The 20,282-nt window shown below is 43.6% G+C and overlaps 1 protein-coding gene across 1 annotated transcript in view; it reads right to left on the bottom strand.

The window, feature by feature from the left end:
- The window catches only part of TRPA1 (transient receptor potential cation channel subfamily A member 1), a 74,145-nt gene extending 57,025 nt beyond the window's left edge, over positions 1-17,120 (bottom strand). Inside the window, exons 1-3 of the mRNA XM_075920527.2 lie at positions 15,522-17,120; positions 6,106-6,268; positions 5,460-5,635 (exon numbers count right to left, since the gene is read on the bottom strand). Of these exons, the coding sequence (XP_075776642.2) occupies positions 5,460-5,635; positions 6,106-6,268; positions 15,522-15,638 (456 nt within the window). The 5' untranslated portion in view covers positions 15,639-17,120. The remainder of the gene's footprint in view (positions 1-5,459; positions 5,636-6,105; positions 6,269-15,521) is intronic.
- Between the last annotated feature and the right edge of the window lie 3,162 nt (positions 17,121-20,282).

Here is a 20,282-nt window from a genome sequence, read left to right as displayed (position 1 = left end):
AACTTTCTTTTATTAGTTTTAAACCTGCTACCCATTAATTTCATTTGGTGTCCTCTAGTTCTTCTATTATGGGAACTAATAAATAACTTTTCTTTATCTGCCCTCTCCACACCACTCATGATTTTATATACCTCTATCATATCCCCCCTCAGCCTCCTCTTTTCTAAACTGAAAAGTCCCAGTCTCTTTAACTTCTCTTCATATGGGACCCGTTCCAAACCCCTAATCATTTTAGTTGCCCTTTTCTGAACCCTTTCCAAGGCCAAAATATCTTTTTTGAGGTGAGGAGACCACATCTGTACACAGTATTCAAGATGTGGGCGTACCATAGTTTTATACAGGGGCAATAAGATATTCTGAGACTTATTTTCTATCCCTTTTCTAATAATTCCTAGCATCCTATTTGCCCTTTTGACCGCCGCTGCACTCTGTGTGGAAGTTTTCAGAGAACTATCCACAATAACTCCAAGATCTCTTTCCTGATTTGTCGTAGCCAAATTAGCCCCCATCATGCTGTACGTATAGTTGGGGTTATTTTTCCCGATATGCATTACTTTACACTTATCCACATTAAATTTCATTTGCCATTTTGTTGCCCAATAACTGAGGTTGGTGAGATCTTTTTGGAGTCCCTCACAGTCTGCTTCTGTCTTGACTATCCTAAACAGTTTTGTATCATCTGCAAGCTTTACCACCTCATTGATTACCCCTTTCTCCAGATCATTTATGAATAAGTTGAAAAGGATTGGTCCCAGGACTAACCCTTGCGGGACACCACTAGTTACCCCTCTCCATTCTGAAAACTTACCATTTATTCCTACCCTTTGTTTCCTGTCTTTTAACCAGTTCTCAATCCAAGAAAGGACCTTTCCTCTTATCCCATGGCCATGTAATTTACACAAGAGCCTTTGGTGAGGGACCTTATCAAAGGCTTTCTGAAAATCTAAGTATACTATATCTACTGGATCCCCCTTGTCCGCATGTTGCTTAACCCCTTCAAAGAACTCTAACAGATTAGTAAGACATGATTTCCCTTTACAGAAACTATGCTGACTTTTATCCAACAAATTATGTTCTTCTACATGCCTCACAATTTTATTCTTTACTATTGTTTCAACTAATTTGCCCGGTACTGAAGTTAGACTTACCAGTCTGTAATTGCCAGGATCGCCTCTACAGCCCTTTTTAAATATTGGTGTCACGTTGGCTACCTTCCAGTCATTAGGTATGGAAGCCGATTTAAGGGATAGGTTACAAACCACAGATAATAGTTCAGCAATTTCCCATTTGAGTTCTTTTAGCACCCTTGGATGAATGCCACCTGGTCCTGGAGATCTGTTAACATTAAGTTTTTCTATTTGTTCCAAAACCTCCTCTAATGACACTTCAATCCGGGACAGTTCCTCCGATTCATCACCCACAAAGGACAGTGCAGATTTGGGAATCTCCCTAACATCCTCAGCTGTGAAGACTGAAGCAAAGAAGTTAGTTTATCCGCAATGGCTTTATCGTCCTTGATTGCTCCTTTTATATCTCGATCTTCTAGGGGACCCACAGATTTTTTAGCAGGCTTCCTGCTTCTAATGTACTTAAAAAACATTTTGTTATTTCTTTTTGGAATGCTACCACAGACCTCTCAGAGCCACCCCTTCTGAAAGTCCTGCTCTGCCCCAGGCGTCCCCGATTCAGCCACTGCTGGTCAGTTTCAGCAGCGGCTGAATCGGGGATACCTGGGGCAGAGCAGCTGGGGTGCTACCGGGTTGGTCTGGTAGCGCCGCCTCTCGGCGCTGTGAGACCAACCCGGCAGCACCCCAGCTGCCCTTCAGTTTCAGCAGCGGCTGACTTGGGGACACCTGGGGCAGAGCAGCTGGGGTGCTGCCGGGTTGGTCAGTTTCAGCAGCGGCTGAATCGGGAAAGCCAGGCGCAGAGCAGCTCCAATTGCCTAGCAGCCAGAGCACTTCCGGGTTCCTCATGGTGCCGGACCATCAGGAGTGCCGGAGCATTGGATGCCAGACCAATGGAGTTTTACTGTAGATATATATTTTTTTTGCGCAAAAACAAGCTTGAGGTGCGGATGCTCCACGAGTTTTTGCACAAAAACCCTGTAGTGTAGACATAGCCCAAGTGTTCCCCTGTTGCCCATTCCCTGCTTCTTGCTAGGAACACCATATCTGCCCATCCTGGCTAATAGCTTAACTATGTAATTGCTTATAATGCATAGGGTATTTTTCTTACTATTAATACTTTATTTGATGAGAACCAATTGCAGGCAGAATAAAGAAGAGTAATGGAAGGAGAGGAAAGGAGTTCCAGGTATATGTACCACAATACAAGAAGATATAGGTAAGAGTAGTCCAGGTCATGTCTGTCTGAAGAATCACTAGTAATTGAACTAGTGGGGCAATACTGTTGTATGCACCAGCAGTAAAGTGACTCCGCACTAGCTATACTATTTTCAGTCAAGTTCTGATTCAATTTTGCTCTGTGTTCACATTGAACTGAACTATATACCACTCCATTTCTACTGCCATCAGGGTACATTGCTCAAAGTTACCAGCACAGTTCTAAAAAGCAATGGATTATGGGAAATCTGAAAAAGTTAAATATCTCTATATATTATCTGTATTTCTCTTTTTGTGTTTTTTCTTGCTTATTTCCCTTTCCAATAGCTCCCATATGCTTTGTCTGCACTGGAGAATTTGACACATTAACTAGCTTTTGGAAAAAGAAACAAAAGGAGAGTTAGTTTGAATACAGGAGAGCAAGGGGAATGACATGAAAGCATATGTTTAAACACGAGTAGACTTGTAGAGAGTCCTGAAGATTAATTTATACTCAAATCCAGAATTTAATTTTCATATCCCAATATGTTCCATATTTGTTTTTAACCAACAGTACATATGTGCATTGCAAAAGTTATGAGGAGGAAGGAGGAGTTGGCAGCTGCTTAGGGAAATCTTTGACCTCTTACAGAACTTTTATTTACATTATGGAATACAGAGGTATTGTATTCCTTTTTGTGTTTGCGATAGCTATTGGAAAAGTTTGGATTCAATTCTGAAAAGTGATTTTTCTGCTCCTGTTATAACTTTCAGAATTCTACCCGTACAGGTACCTAACTAGCATAGGGTACGTCTACACTACAGCGCTAGTTCGAACTTAGTTCGAATTAGTTAATTCGAACTAAGCTAATTTGAACTAACGCATCTAGAACTAAAAACTAGTTCGAATTAGCGTTTTGCTAATTCGAACTAGCAAGTCCACATTGAGTGGGCTCTGAACAGGGCTTAAGGATGGCCGGAAGCAGTGCCGGCAGGGCATAAGAGGAGGACTTAGAGCATGGAGATGCTGTCTCAGGCTAGCCGAGGGCTGCGCTTAAAGGGTCCCGACCCCCACCCCGGACACACAGTTTTAAGGGGTGCCCCGCTTGCAAAGAAGTTCTGGCTTGGAGTGCCCGGAGTACCCACACTGGGCACATCACACCACTCGGCCATCAGCCCGGCTGCACTTGCCGCAGGCTGCCATCTGGGGAGAGCGGGTAATTGGGGGGCTGCAGGAGAGCTTCCACCCCCAGAAGCCCGCAGAGCCAGCCCAGTCCTCCCCATCGGGGGCTCGTACCCCATTCCTCCCTCACCTCCTTCCACTTACCCTTCCCTAGCCCCCCTTCTTATTGATGTACAAAATAAAGATAACGTTTCTTCCAACATTGACTCTGTCTTTATTGAACAAAACTGGGGGGAGACTGGGAAAAGGAGGTGGGAGAGGGGAAGAGAAAGGCTGGGAGAAAGGAGGGCAACTAACATGATCAGGGGTTGGGAACAGATCCCAGATGAAGAAAGGCTACAGAGACTGGGACTGTTCAGCTTAGAAAAGAGGAGACGGAGGGGGACAGGATAGAGGTCTCTAAAAGCAGGGTTTGGGTGGAGACGGTTCTTCCTGAGTTCCCATAAAGAAGGACTAGAGGACACCAAAGGAAAGGAATGGGTAGCAGGCTTCAAACTAGTAAGAGAAAGTTGTTCTTCTTCACAAAGCAAATAGTTAACCTGCGGAACTCCTTGCTGCAGGAGGCTGTGAAGGCTACAACTAGAACAGAGTTTAAAGGGAAGTGAGATCAAGTCATGGAGGTTGGGTCCATGGAGTGGTCTTAGCCAGGGGGTAGGAGTGGTGTCCCTGCCCAAAGTTTGTGGAAGGCTGGAGAGGGATGGCACGAGACAAATGGCTTGGTCACTGTCTTCGGTCCATCCCCTCCAGGGTCCCTAGGGTTGGCCGCTGTCAGCAGACAGGCTACTGGGCTAGATGGACCTTTGGTCTGACCCAGGACGGCCATTGTAAGCTCAGGGCTCAGGGTCGGGGGTCTCAGTGGACCCCCTTGATTTTCATGCACACCTGCTCCTGGGTGGCCAGGCTGGCAGCTCTCCTGCCCTAGCCGGCCACTTTCCTGTGCCTCGTGCGGAGATCGTGGACAAGGTCCACGATGTCCGCACTAGCCCAGGAAGGTGCCCGCCTCTTGCGGTCCAGGGCAAGCTCCCGGGAGCCGCCAGCCTGGTCCCAGGAAGAGGGGGTGGGCTGGGGGACATCGGGTGGGTGGCTCGATCCGTGCCAGGTGCAGGGTCTGCTGGCTGGGTGCTGGCAGGCTTGCACCTGGCACGGGCACCGTAGCCAGCCCGTGCCCCTTTAAGGGGTCCGGGGCCGGGAGGGGGGCATACAGTTTCCCTGGTGTTGGCCAGAGTGGCCACCAGGGAAACCTGGGGAGGGCTAGCCTCCCACTAGTTCGAATTAAGGGGCTACACACCCCTTAATTCGAACTAGCTAGTTTGAACTAGGCTTAATCCTCGTAAAATGAGGTTTACCTAGTTCGAACTAAGCGCTCCGCTAGTTCGATTCAAATTCGAACTAGCGGAGCGCTAGTGTAGCGCCTATCAAAGTTAGTTCGAACTAACGTCCGTTAGTTCGAACTAACTTTGTAGTGTAGACATACCCATATGGAGTGAAATATGCCTTGTCAAAAAATCAAGAAATAGTTTTTCTAAAAGTTTCGAAGTTGTTTGTCTCACAGGATTTGGAATAGTCCCATTTTTGTGACATTTTTTCATAATATTTTGCAATATTTTGATTTCAGCTTTATTAATATTTATATTGAAATTGTTTTCAAAATGGTTATAAAATATGTTTACTAAAAATCAAGTTTTCTTACTAAAAACCATTGTCAGAACACATCTCCATGATAACTTTGTTGATAAATCATATCTCAGTGCAGATTATATCTTTTGTGAGTGCCACATGCCAGATCACATTCCTGTCATATGAAGAACACAAAGGGCTAAATTTTCAGGGATATAAGCCTCTTGTGGGTTAATTTGTACAGTTGTAATTTCACATACAGCTAATGACACTGTGTCCACTACCAGCTGGCTCTTGAGCCATTTATTCATGTATATTTACTTGTTCTATAATCTCACCTTAACTATTTCATTGTGAAGGGACTGCACAGCTAGATGAAGAGGTGCCATCATACTGGAGTTTAGAATGTTGGGGTTAGCTCCTCTGCTGAGAAGTAATTTAACACTTTCAGCCTGGTTTCTTTTGGCGGCCCAGTGCAGTGGGGTGTTTCCAAAGGAATCCATCACATTGAGCGCTAGGTCAAAAGTTTAAAAAAAAAAAGGTAAACACTACAATAAACATGTAGCGGGCAAATGTTCTGATGTAGTTAATAGAGAACTGATTTTCCTATTAAATATCATAATGTCAGTAGAGATTTAGTTCTCTTTCATTGCGTTGGTTTGTAATTTTGTTTAAATAAATTATCAACAGTGAAAGATTCTTGCTGCTATTACCATATTGACATTTGCATAATAAATTAATTACATTTAATTAATTACGTAATTATTGAGAGAAAATATTACATTAAAACTGTCAACATACTACAGTAGAGAAGTACAAAGATGGACATGTAGCAAAGTTACCAAAACAAATATTAAGGAAATCATGATTCCACTGTGAAAATGGAAGCAATAAATTCAAACACCAGTCTATACCAGTGAAGTTACAAATGTATTTATTTAACTATTTTTATTTGATACAGAAAAATATTGAATTATTTATTACCTTCATTGGAAGAATCATGTATAATCATCTCCATTAATTCTATTTGACCTGCTCCTGCAGCATGATGCAATGGAGTGGCATTCAGTTCATCCAATTTGCTTAGTCCAGAACGATTTTTCTTAATAAAACTCCGTAATCTGCAAGCACTTCCATCTGAAATCATCTAATTTTGGATTCAAGTATAGTAATTGTCTCTCTTTTTCCAGTAAGTAGGCTTTAGTAACAACACATATTAAAAAGCAGCTCACGATAATTTTTTTCTGTTTTGTTTGCCTGTCAGTTTCAGAAGCAGTTGTGTGAGTTACATTGCTTTTAATAAAACTTTTGCACATGTTTTTCATAATATTTCAAATATAAATGTATGATATGTTCCTAACCTTTGCATAAAATTAATTTCTAAAAGTAAAACAGTTGTTTCTGAAAATGTTAAACTTTTTTATTGACATCATATAAAATGTTATAATTGATTTGGGCTTTCAATATACAAAAGACAAACAAAATGAATCAACCAACTGTAAACCAGCTAACAACAGAAAATTAGAAAACAGATACTCAACATCAAACAAAACATGAAATACAATATTTAAAAAATTCAACTTCCTTATTCCAACTTCTAATTTTCCCTTTTGCTAAAAAGAATGGCAAACAATTAAAATAAAAAATGCCATGTGAATTGTTGTATAATTTTCATGTTATATCTCCTGCCTTACAGCCTGAAAATGCATAAAATAAGCCATATTAAAAAGCTAAAATGAGTATGTTCTTTGCAGTTGCTATAACCAAACCCCTCTATGGGTATGTCTACACTAGCCCCCTAGTTCGAACTAGGGAGGCTAATGAGGGCAACCGAAATTGCAAATGAAGTGTGAGATTTAAATATCCCACGCTTCATTAGCATGTTCCCGGGCGGTCGCCATTTTGGAATCTGACTAACCCAGATTAACTACCCGCGGCAGTGAAACGGGAGTTCGAAGTAAACCCCTAATTTGAATTAGCTGTTACTCCTTGTGGAATGAATTTGCTATTTCGGTTGCCCTCATTAGCCTCCCTAGTTCAAACTAGGGGGCTAGTGTAGATGCACCCTATAGATCACCAGTTGCTTAGCTCCATGTTGAAGGAAACAGATCCTGCTCCATTGAAGTCCATGGCAAAGCCTTTCACGGACTTCAAAGAGTGCAGAATCAAGCCTTAGATGAGCAATAAAATTAATTTAACAAAACTGTAAATAATCTCCAGACTCAACTGTTTTCCCTTCTGCCCAAGGTCAGAGATCTTTCCACCCACCTGCCTCCATTCTGTTCTAAGGATGTAGACGAGTAGCCTAGGCTTATTGGTTAGTCTGGTTGACTACTTGCTTCCCCCCTTGCTGCCTCTGTATTAGAGGCAGCAAGGCAGGAAAAGCAGGAGCCAGTGCTGGAGGGAGTCAGCTTAAAAGCCTCCTGGTGGAGGGGGGCAGGTCTCAGGAAGGCTGAGGGCAGTGAGAAGGGCAGGAGTCAGGACAACAGAGGAGGGTGAGGAGTTGGGGGGCAGCAGGCACTAGGGGAGATGATGGCGCAAGGAGAGGAGACATGGCAGCAGAGAGAAAAGGTCAAGGTTTATAAAATATTTATTAATAACTTGGTATGCTGCCTAAGGCCAGTTTGTTTGTGCCCCGCGGTGCAGTTTGGGTTTATGTGGGGATCAACACGTGGCCGGCGAGTGGGAGCCGAAACAAAAAAGTAGTCAGTGTAATGATCTTCTGTTGATATGTGTTTCAGTAGTTAAATTCTTGCACTGTCATTGCTCATGAAAAGTGCTGTCACATGGGTAGAGATCGGGTAAATATTGCATTTTATTAATATCAGCAGAACTGACTTAAATGGGGCCTGTGTGTTGTGTAGTCTTGCCTTAATCTTTGTATTCATGCCTGTCAGTGTGAGAGAAGCTATTTGTATATATTTGCTTGCATATGCAACCACACTTAAGTTGAGGCCCTCAGCATGTTCTTTAAGTATCCGTGTGGCCCCTGGGGCTTCCAAAGTTGAGTTGCCCTAGCTCATCCCTGACAGGTGTCTATCTAACCTGGTTTTAAATATCTCCAGTGATGGAGATTCCGCAATATCATTAGGCAATTTATTCCAGTATTTAACGACCCTGACAGGCAGGAAGTTTTTCCTAATGTCCAACCTAACCTCCCTTGCTGCAATTTAAGCCCATTGCTTCTCATCCTAACCTCAGAGGTCAAGCAGAACAATTTTTCTTCCTCCTCCCTATGATACTCTTTTAGATACTTGAAAGCTGCTCTCATGTCCCTTTTCGGTCTTCTCTTTTCCAAGGTAAACAAGGCCAATTTCTTCAGCCTTGCCTCTTATCTCATGTTTTCTAGACCTTTCATCATTTGTGTTGATCTTCTCTGGACTTTCTCCAGTTTCTCCACGTTTCCTGAAATGTGGCGCCCAGAACTGGACATGATACTCCAGCTGGGGCCTAATGTAGATGGCTCATTCCCTGCCTAGGGGACATGAGACTGGGTGGGTTAATTTCCAGTCCTCCTGTTTATTCTTTTCCTAAGCCAGGAGGGCATGGTATTTCTGATGGGGGCTCTGCAGGAAGGCAGCCCGCTCTGCCCCCTTCCTGAAACCTTGTGCAGGTGTTAAACAGCTGTCCAGCCCACCCTAGAGGTGACTGCATTTCAGCATGCCTGAAGCAACACTGCACCATCAATGGACAGGAGAATGGCTCCCAGGCATGGCTTGCTCATGACTGCTTCAGTCCCATTGATGGGCCTCAGCCTCTTTCCTTCCACTCCCCTGCTTTGCAATGGGGCTGTAGACTCTGAGGGAGAGGGGTGAAGGCAGGCAGAGGTGTCTCCCTGCAGCAGATGTAGACACATCTCTGTAATAATCATTCTCTCATTGAAGTTTTTAGCTTTGTATTGAGTCCTTTTACATGGAAACTTTATATTGCATCTCGGTAGAATAGTCCCTAAGACAAGTGAGGCAGAGATTGTCCCTGTGGGGTGAATGAGGTGGGAATGGATAAGGCGGAAGGTGAGCACCTCTGGGCAGTTGCAAAGGTTGGAAAGGGGATAGAAGCCAGATCCAAGATCAATGAGCCCTGGGAAGTGAGCCCATTGAAAGGAGACTGGACCTGTGGATGCCTTGGGGGTCTGCAGCAAGGGCTTGCTTTGGGAAAGCCCACTCTTTGGAGGTGAATGTGGCAGCATTGAGACACCACCCAGAAGCCAGCAGACACTAACTGCAGAGTCATGGGACGGCTCTCACAGATCTTGCACATGCATAAGATGATAGATCTGCAGGAAGGTGGGGGGGGAGTGTGGCATAGTGAGGGGGATGGAGGGATCAGTTACCCGTGGGAGAAAAATAATATAAAATTTAGTCAAAAATAGATGTCACACATTTTTAAAAGGAATACCATATCTCCTCCCTTTTGTCTATTTTTGTCTCTTTAGGCCCCCAGTTAAAATTTTCAAAAGCACTTATGTGACTAAAGTCATTTTTGAAAATTGGACTTGGAAATCTAAGCTCAGATTTTCAAAGGTAATTAAGCTGCTAAAGCAGTGGTGCCCAACCTTTCGAGGTTGTCGGGCGCCAGGGGACGTGGCCGTTCGCCCGCCGGGCGCCAGGGGGCGTGGCCGTTCGCCCGCCGGGGACACTTGCGCCCCGGGGGCAGCCCCCCCCATAGCCGCATGCCCGGGGGCGGCCCCCCCCCATAGCTGCATGCCCGGGGCCGGCGCTCCCCCTGTCAAGCGCTGCGCGCCCGAGGCCGGCGCTCCCCCCGCCAGCGCCGCGCGCCCGGGGCCGGCGCTCCCCCCGCCCAGCGCCGCGCGCCCGGGGCCGGCGCTCCCCCCGCCATGCGCCCGGTGCCAGGCCAGCCCCGAGCACCTGGCGGGCGCATGGAAATGCCCCCGCGGGCACCATGGCGCCCACGGGCACCGTGTTGGGGACCACGGTCCTAAAGAGACAGTTGCCAACTCAGATCTTCAAAGATATCTATCTAATCTTTACACACCTTTGAAAATCTAGTCATAAGTGTCCTAGTCAGTTCTGAATGTGAGATGTAGGAGCCCTGTCCTAATTCCTTCAGGCTTTTTTTTAATTTGAACATTTATCTACACTAATTCCCCTCCTTTCTCTTTCACTATCCAATAAATGCATAGATCAAAATTATAGGTGTTTTGTGACTATGCTGACTTGAGAGTAGAAAGATTTCATATTGTCATGTATGATTCCTGGTAACCCATCTCAAACATGAAAAACTAGGTTGATACCTGTTCATATCAGGAGCTCATTTCCTCATTTGAATTCAGTTCCTCATTTGCAGTATCTCATTAGGATGTTTAGTGGAGAAGATATTGTGTGTGTGTGTGTTTTATTTATACTGTGGGCAAAGTATGGGCTCACAAGAATTCCTCCATTGTTTTACCATGAGTCTCAAAACATTTGGTGTTTTTTAAAGACCTGGAGTCAATTGATTATGTAGGAATCTCAGCTTTCATTTAAAAAAAAAGTTCTCTATACTTCTGGGCCTTACAGCTAAGGAGGAAAGCTTTAAAACATGAACCCGAAATACTCAAACAAAAGGCCAATAAAAATCCAACATGTTTTATTTTTAAAAAAATCTTATGATTTGTAGACCAGTCTCATAACTTTGTGTAGGCGTTCCTTGTGATTTTTGGGTTGGCAATACTGCTCTTTGATTGGTGAATTTAGAGAGGTCTTTTCCTTCAGTTTCCCTTTCCACCTTCCTTTTTTGTCACAGGTCATTAGAGAATCATAGAGACAATGGAGAGTAGGGTTAGTCCATGACTCTGGTTAATGACTGGTCAGGGTGACTAACTATTATCAGCCAGTGGTCTGAATGAGCGATCTACTGCCATCTGTTAATCAACTGTCACATCTAACTGAAAGTCACAGAAGATGGAAACAGGTTTTATTTCTGGCGGTGTAGAGTCTATTTGGGAATCCTCGATTATATCTGACCCTTTTTATCCAGTGTTTAAAGGCAGAGCTGACTAGAATCAATTGAAAGTCCTTGACTTGTCTCAGTGATCGCTTGAGCAAAAATCATTGATAAAATCTTGTGTAGACTGACCTTGGGCTCAACATGCAGGCAATGTATTGAAGGGCAGTGCAAAGGAGGCAACGGTGTGGTGAGGTACCATATTACCTAGTGAAATCATTGGTGCTGAAATCACTAAGGACTGGAACTTGACCACAGAACTGACACTTTCTTAACAAAGACTCCATTTTTGCTATTTAAAAAGTAAATCAATGTAACAGACAACTGCAGCGCTCTCTGGTAACTTTTTAAAAATTAAACTTTATTGAAAAAATTGGATAGTTTGCAATTGAAAATATTTGACCCACAGTTAAGGAAACTGATTTAATTTTGTGTAAAATTTTGCATAATAAAGGATGGCATTTTTTTAAAACGTTCAACTACATTGGTATACATTTTGATCAGATCTACTTCTGATGTGATATTTGTGTGTGGTTGTCGTTTGTGTGAGTGGGGGTTTTTTTTTTTGCTCAACAAAAAATCCTGGGTGGATGGGGGGGAGGCGCCAAAATGGTTCAAATTGGGCCCTGCACTTCCTAAATCTGGCTTTGCCCTTACTCCTCATGAAATGAGATTACAGGAGTCAGAGTAAGACGTCCTCCACCTCAACATTATTTCAGAATAATTGCTGTCAGTGTAGATGCGCGTTATTATTCCGAAATAATGCTGCTGTGTAGACATAGCCTGATTATTCTCGTGGAATTCTCCTCCAGCCCCATGAAGCACAATTCTAGCCCATATAGGACCTCAGTAAGACTACTAAGGTGAACTGAATTAAACATGTACTTGCAGGATTGGGACCTAAGGCACATAGACCATCTACCAGAGTGCTATCTGAAGAAAGTGATAAAAAGCAGGGGATATCAGTACTGAAAGGGTCTTTAACATGAAAATAACAGCTCTTGAAGGCAAGATTATAAAAATAAGGGTTCTGTTACGCACACAAATTGTATATATATTTTTATGCATGCGCACGCACACACACACACACACACACACACAGAGTTAAGAAAAATTTAAGGTTCCACAATTAAGTATTCAAAAATCAGGAAATTCCAACCTTCCTGGTGTACGTGTATTACGGTAAAGAAATTAATTACATATTATTTCTTAAATAATACAGAATGACCTTAACTACACATGTAGCATTTTATCATTTTTTTCTGTCTTGTATACTCACACAACTTCAATTGTCATAATGGTCTAGTCTAAATGTATCAATTTACAACAAGATTCTCCTTTTACTCACATTGGTGTATATCAAAAGTAATTCTATTCAAGATGGAATTACAATAGTGTAACACTAGTGCCCATGAAATGACATTCAGGCTCAAGGAGCCTTAATACTGGAGTGAGAAGTAGAAGGCACAGATGGTAATGTTTCAGTCCTGACTTACCTGAATTTTCTTCTCAGTCATTGTTTTCTATTAGGGTACGTCTAGACTACAAGCTTCTTTTGAAAGAGGCTTTTTCAAAAGATTCTTTCGAAAAAGCCTCTTTCGAAAGAAAGCGTCTAGACTGCAACCACTTCTTTCGAAAAAGCCCTGTTTGCATTCAAGAACGCCTTTTTTCAAAAGAGCACTTTCGAAAAAAGGCATTCTTCCTTGTAAAATGAGGTTTACCGCGGTCGACAAACTGCTATGTTCTTTCAATTTAATTTCAAAAGAATGTGGTGGCAGTCTAGACGCAGGGGAAGTTTTTTTCGAAAAAAGGCCACTTTTTTAAAAAAAAAACCTGTAGTCTAGACACACTTGCAAGTTCACATATTTTCTGGCACTAGAAACTTCAGACTACTCCAATTATGTATCGTCTATGCCTATGTTTGAGCTGGGAGCTGTCTGTGATTCCCATTGTGCATAGACATACCATGGTAACTCTGTACAAGCTAGCATGCCAGAAACAGTAATATACTTGTGGGTACATGGACATGGGGCTTAGAGAGTTACATACTTGAGTGGCTAGCCTGAGTTACAGCACATGATACTTTATCTACTCTGCTATTTTTTAATTCACTAGCTCTGCTGGAGCTAATCATAGAATATTAGGACTGGAAGGGACCTCGAGGTGTCATAGAATCCAGTTCCCTGCCCTCATGGCAGGACCCAGTACTGTCTAGACCATCCCTGATAGACATTTATCTAACCTACTCTTAAATATCTCCAGTGATGGAGATTCCACAACCTCCTTAGGCAATTTATTCCAGTGTTTAACCAGCCTGACAGTTAGGAACTTTTTCCTAATGTCCAACCTAAACTTCCCTTGTTGAAATTTAAGCTCAGTGTTTCTTGTCCTATCATCAGAGGCCAAGGAGAACAATTTTTCTCCCTTCTCCTTGTGATACCCTTTTAGATACCTGAAAACTGCTATCAAGTCCCCTCTCAATCTTCTCTTTTCCAAACTAAACAAGCTCAATTCTTTCAGTCTTCCTTCACAGGTCATGTTCTCTAGAGCTTTAATCATTCTTGTTGCTTTTCTCTGGACCTTCTCCAATTTCTCCACATCTTTCTTGAAATGTGGTGCCCAGAACTGGACACTCCAAATGAGGCCTAATCAGAGCAGTGTAGAGTGGAAGAATGACTTTTCGTGTCTTGCTCCAGCACACCTGTTAATGCATCCTAGAATCATGTTTGCTTTTTTTGCATCAGTGTCACACTGTTGACTCATATTTCATTCGTGGTCCACTAGACCCGCTAGATCCCTTTCTGTTATACTCCTTCCTAGACAGTCGCTTCCCATTCTGTATGTGTGAAACTGATTGTTCCTTCTTAAGTGGAGTAGTTTGCATTTGTCCATATTAAACTTCATCTTGTTTACCTCAGACCATTTCTCCAATTTGTCCAGATCATTTTGAATTATGACCTTATCCTCCAAAGCAGTTGCAACCTCTCCCAGCTTGGTTTCATCTGCAAACTTAATAAGCGTACTCTCTATGCAGGAGCAGTCTGAGGCTGGCTGTGGCAGCTGGCGCCCCAGGCGGAAGGCACGATTAGCGCCCCCCGCCTGCACAGCTGTCAATGGCCGTGATGTCATCATCGGGAGCCTGGGCCAGCGGCGCCCTAGGCAACTGCTTAGTTTGCCTAGGCTCACAGGCCGCCCCTGTCTCTATGCTAATATCTAAATTGTTGATGAAGATATTGAACAGAACCAGTCCCAAAACAGACCCCTGCGGAACTCCACTTGTTATACCTTTCCAGCAGGATTGTGAACCATTAATAACTACTCTTTGAGAATGGTCATCCAGCTAGTTATGCACCCACCTTATAGTAGCCCCATCTAAGTTGTATTTGCCTAGTTTATTGATAAAAATATCATGCGAGACAGTATCAAATGCCTTACTAAAATCTAGGTATATCACGTCCTCCTCTTCTCCCTTATCCACAAGATTCATTATCCTATCAAAGAATGCTATCAGATTGGTTTGACATGATTTGTTCTTTACAAATCCATGCTGGCTGTTCCCTATCACCTTACTATCTTCCAAGTGTTTGCAGATGATTTCCTTAATTACTTGCTCCATTATCTTTAATGTGGGTACATCTGTGAGAGCTGGGAATCATACCTCTGAGTATAGATTAGCTATAGATGCAACGTGTATTTGGGAATATTTTATATAATCTCTTTATCTTTCCTGTTGAATGGAATATTCTGTTATTCTGCATAGATAGATAGATAGATAGATAGATAGATAGATAGATAGATAGATAGATATACAATTGAATATTCTCAATGTTTATATTTTAAGCTTTTTTGCAATTTTATAAATTTAAAATTTCATAATTGTGGGAAATTATAGGGTGCATGTCAAACAACAGAAGGGATGAAACAATCTTTATTTAATGAGAGTAAACACTGAGATTAAAAAATTCAAAGCCTGCATTCTGTTAAAACCCAAATTGTCACTGTTCCATGCCAAAATATACCAAGTAGCCTAAGATCAAACTTTAGAAAGTTCTCAAAAGACACAAGGTGGGTGAGGCAACATCTTGTAGTGGGTCAATTTTTGTGGGTGAAAGAAACATGCCTTCAAGCCACACTCTTCTTCATGTCCTAATAGCTAATATCCAGTCTCTTAGCCAATATCTGGGGATCAACAGGCTGCACCATTACTGCTGGCAAGTTTTCAAGCGTCTTTTTCCTTCCTTCCCCGGGCTGTACATTGGGACTGTTACCCCCGGCAATACAGTGTGTGTGGTGGGGGAAGTGGGTGTAGAGGGAGGGAAAAGGAGGGCTGCTGACATTGATCAGTAACACTCTAACTCCTCCAAGCTTTGCCCCCTACCTCTCCCACGCCCTCACTTTAGACAACTCACCCCCACCCCGCAGCCGAACCTTCCCCGCGCCGTCCCCGCACCGACCTTAAAGACATCCTGCGAGGCTAGGGAGGCAGCATCGGCCTCGCACACGACCCCCTGGTAGAAGCCGCACGCCGCCTTCTCCCGCGGCTGGAACATCTTCAGCAGGGCGCGCTTCATGGCTCGGTGCAGCCACCTGGAAGGCAGCAGAGCAGCGAGTGAGTCCCGCGCCGTGGCCAGCCAGGGACACGCCTCGTGCCACGCACCTCAGCTCCCCCGGGGACGGCCCCGCGGCTGGAAGCGGGCACCCTTGCCCGCACGCTTAGCACCGCCGGCAGCCCCAGCGACACTCCGCCGGCGGGGAAAGCCTCCCCGGGGGGCGCTCAGCCCGGGTCTTTCCCTCCCAGTCGCGAGCGAAGGATCCGGGAGCTGAGGAGAGGCGCGGAGCGGGGCGAGTGTTGCGCCCCCAGGGGGCGGTGAGGAGCGTTCGCCGCCACCACGGACAGGCCCTTACCACGGTGGGCGGGGGCCCCAGTATTGATGTGGGCTCGCGGAGTGTTGGTGAGAGAGGCGAGCTCGAGAGCGGCTCAGGGCTCGCCTGGGGGCTGGAGAAAGGCTGTCCCAGCCACGTGCTAAGCAGCACAGCCTCTTTCAGCACGGAAGCCTCCAAAACTGTCTTGGCCGGTCAAAATATTGGACAGGCTCTGAGTCCGAAGAACAACCAGGAAACCCCATGTTTACGCAAAAGCGTCAGAATCATCTGAAATGTCAAATGTTGACATTGCCTTCCAATCAAGCAAGGTTTCCTCGCTAACACTAGACCTGAACAGCTCATCCTGAAACCCCCACTGTACATAGTAAATAGCCCTATAATGGGATCGCCCAACATGGAATTGTGAATTTTTTCACCATTGTTTTACTGTTTTGTGGAGAAGCATTTACAAACATATAACCATAGTGCTGGCAGTATAGTCACAGAGTTGTAAATTAATTAAGGTGTCAATGAGGATTTCCAGAATATCAACAAATTGGAGAAATTTATAGAGCTCTGTGCCATGTACAAATATTATAGTGCAGTTAACTTAAATGCAGAAAGAAAGAAAGAAAGAAAGAAAGAAAGAAAGAAAGAAAGAAAGAATTGTTGCAACCTAACTGTTGATGAGTCAAGTCCTCAAATATGGAAATTCTACAGGCTTTTCTATAGTGCGCTGCTGGCAATGCTGAGCCTTTGGCACTCTGTGAGAATTGGGAAAGGAGGCAATTCTTGCTATACTAGTTTCCCACAAACAGAAGGTAGCCTTTGGGCTGATCTGTTCTCCATGTTCCTGCCTCTAATCCCCTTGAGTCATTCCAGAAGCTGGGGATTGTCTAGAAGTTGTGGCTCACCTCTCTTCACACTCCAGCATGCTGCTTATACTGAAGGCTATGAAGGATAACATGACAAGGTCAGCTAGCCATTACAAGAAGCCGATTAAACTGGCTTCAACACTGTTAACTGGGCCTAGAATTTTGTCTTATATGTTTATGCTATTCATTACATGCATATCTGCAACACGGTATAAATTGTTATAATTCTGTATACATTTAACATTATAAACTATAATCCTGTATATTATCATAGCTATTTTAAAAATCAAAAATAGAAATGAATAACATGTTGAATGTGGCTGACAATGTTATAACTTTAATTTATTATTTTCCTGAGTTTTGTATGCTTGATTTCTCAACATTTACATTGCATTAATATTATTTTTTGCAATTTATTTAACCAGAGAGTTGGAGAGAGTTTGGGGTAGGAAGAAAATTAAAAAGCAAAAAAAGCTCTGCAGAGCATTTTAAAATGCCTACGACCAAAGCCATTTTAACAATGACACATTTTACGTTAGGGCCTCTTGAAGGGGGAAAATTCAACTGCAGATGTTCCAATATGTACTATACATTTTCTAAAAATGTCATAAAGTCACTGTAAATTATTTGACTACCCAGTTATCATTACAACTAAGTAAATTGGGTGGTCACTCATATACTACAGTAGCTCAGAGGGGACGTTACTAATGCCTTTAAGTATGAATTACTGGAATAGTTAATTAATTATGAAGAAGCCCTTCTCAGAAATGGCGAGTTGTAAGTAATTTGCACTTTACACTATTTCTCAGAGCTCAGTATAGACTGTAGTAGTGTTTGTTCTCCTTCCAAGACTTTATTTTTAGGCCTTGTCTATCTACACCCGGGGTGGGCAATAATTTTTGAGCAGGGGCCACTTCAGAAATGTTTAAGTAGCCGTGGGCTGCCCTAGAAAGGGCAGGGCCTCAGGCAAATGGGGCAGGGCCAAAACACTTCCTGCATCCCTGCCCACAGACCCTGATTGGTCTGGAGGTGGGTGAGCATGTGAAGTCTTTGCCCCCAACACCTCCCCAGAAAGAACCACCAGCTGTTCTGAACAACTTGTGGTTCCCTCTAGATGCCCATGCCCCTCACGGTGGGAGGAGATTTTGCACGCTCCTCCACCCGCAGGCCAATCAGAGTGTACCTGCCGATCTAACTGCTCTGCCATGCTGACATAATAAAACCGCCTTGACTTATGTAGATATAGTAGAGCAATGCAGTGTCCGAGTAGACAGTGCATTCCTTACATTGACTTTTGACTGTCAGTCTTGTCAATTTAATGGCAAAACTGGTTCCCACTGGAAGCCTAGCTTGTGGTCCTGACTCCCCACTATCCATCAGGAGCACAGCAGCCAATCACATTCCAGACAGAGATCTCCCTGCCAGAGGGGAGAAGTCACAGATGGTCGCTCTCCTCCCCCACTCCTAGCTTGGAGTGGGAAGATGAGAAGCGCCAGGGGGCTCCTGGTGGGAAGCTGCATGAAGCAGAGAGCCCAGGCGCTAATCCCCCCATACCTACCCCCTTTAGTTAGTGAAAATGCTCCTGATGAGGATGCTTCCCATTGACAGAAGGAGCGTAGTGTAAATATCAGCCACTATAGTAATTAATGTGATGCTTGTATGTTGACCTAACATAGGTCAATTTAAGAATGGAGTGTAGACGTTGCCTTAATCTTTCTTGATAGTTCTCTGAAGTAACAGAATTCACAATGGCACTGATGATTTCTTCAGATTTGAATTGCTTTTCTTTCCTCAGTGATGAATAATATAATCATGGCAATTTAGAAATGTCTTGAGTAAGCTTCCTTTAAGTTATGCAACTCCAAAATTTTTATTGGGGTGTGCAAAAATTATTTCATTTTTAGGCTCATATGACTGGAAGAAGGTCAAATCAAATTTGGTTAAATAGTCTACAAAAATCAAATTCAGGTTGAGATCAGTCATAGAAAGCTTACGACTAAATTTTGTTTTGTTGGTTTTTTTAAAGAAAATTGTGGTCAGCTACTCAAAGGGGTTGGTTTGGAAAACATGTCCAGGATTTTCAAATATCATTGTTTAAAGCTAGTTTCCTAATCTATACTCCACCTAAATAAGTGGAACGCTAAATGAGCTGATAACCCAGTGGTTCCCTCACTGAAGTAATCCAGGTTGGAAAACCTGTGACCATTACTGTGGTTCTTGCCATAGATGGACCAAATTATTTTCCCATTTATACCAATATAAATCTAATGGGAGTCAGCTGAGTTATCCTGTTTTTCCAGCATTTTAACTAAGGGTAGAATTTAGCCCAATAGATTTACATTAAAGTTTTTTAAGTGTTTGGGCTTACATATACCAAGAGTGGAATACCGAAACGAATTATGGAGGTATTATGCTGACTTCGTCATAAACAGAGGTCATTAAGACTTGAAACTATAGATATGTGCAAAAATGTAATATTGAAGAGAAATACAGTGTTGTATTTTTCTTTGAGTTCATGTATGGCTCTCCAAGTGACATCATTGGAAGGTCTCTGTATGGATCAAGGATAGAATATAGCCCACAGTTTCCCATTTTCATCTACATGTACCCAGTAGATCCACTATCTAATGCTGAAAAACAAAATAGTCCTGACTCCTATAAGCTAGATCACCAAACTGACAAACAGAGCAAGAAGAATTGTGATAGTGCTCACAATAAAGTATTAGAAGATCTATACTATGTAAATACATACTTTAAGTCAAGAAATGGCTGCCCCAGATAAAGGAGAACCGATGACGCTTTCTATTAGAGCTTATTACCTGCATAAGAGCCACCTAGAAGGCTGTCTAGCCTTTCTGAGCACAGAGGGTAGAGAACATGGGTGGATATTAGCACTGCTGGCAGCATTCTATCTCAAAATAGGCATGTTTAGGGTAAGGTGAGGGGAGCAGGGCTCTCCACTCCTGACAGGGGCGGGGCCTCAGGTGGAAGGGGTGAGGACAAGAACAGCCAGTCCTCAATGCCACCCAGCACATGGTACCCCTCCTCCCACCAATCCTCAGAACCACAAGGAGTGCATGGTGCAGTGCTCCGGCAGTGGTTAAATGGCCTAGACTCCCAGCTGCTGCCGCAGTAGTAGTTGCAGTGACCAGGAGCCCAGGGTCCCTTTGAATCGCTGGACATTGGGGCAACTTCCCCTTTTGCCCTTCCATTCCTCCCCGTCAGCAGGCCTGGTTCAGGTAGCTTACAGGGCTGCCCTTTTCAGCTAAGTTTCATTCTCTGCAGGGATCTTTGCTATATAATGAAGAGCATAGTACAGTAAACTTCCGATAATCCAGCACCTTTAGGACCCAGGGGGTGCCGGATTATCAAATATGCCGGACTATCAGAAGGGGGGGCTATGAGGGGTCTGGAGTGGGGTGGGAGGGGATGCCACCCCAGACCCCTCATAGCCCCCCCTTTTGATAGTCCGGCTCT

This window comes from Pelodiscus sinensis, chromosome 2, assembly GCF_052426305.1.
Source record: "Pelodiscus sinensis isolate ZL-2025 chromosome 2, ASM5242630v1, whole genome shotgun sequence".
Lineage (NCBI taxonomy): Eukaryota > Metazoa > Chordata > Testudines > Trionychidae > Pelodiscus > Pelodiscus sinensis.
The sequence above is the reverse complement of the archived record's forward strand: the minus strand, read 5'-3'. Positions and strand labels throughout refer to the sequence as shown.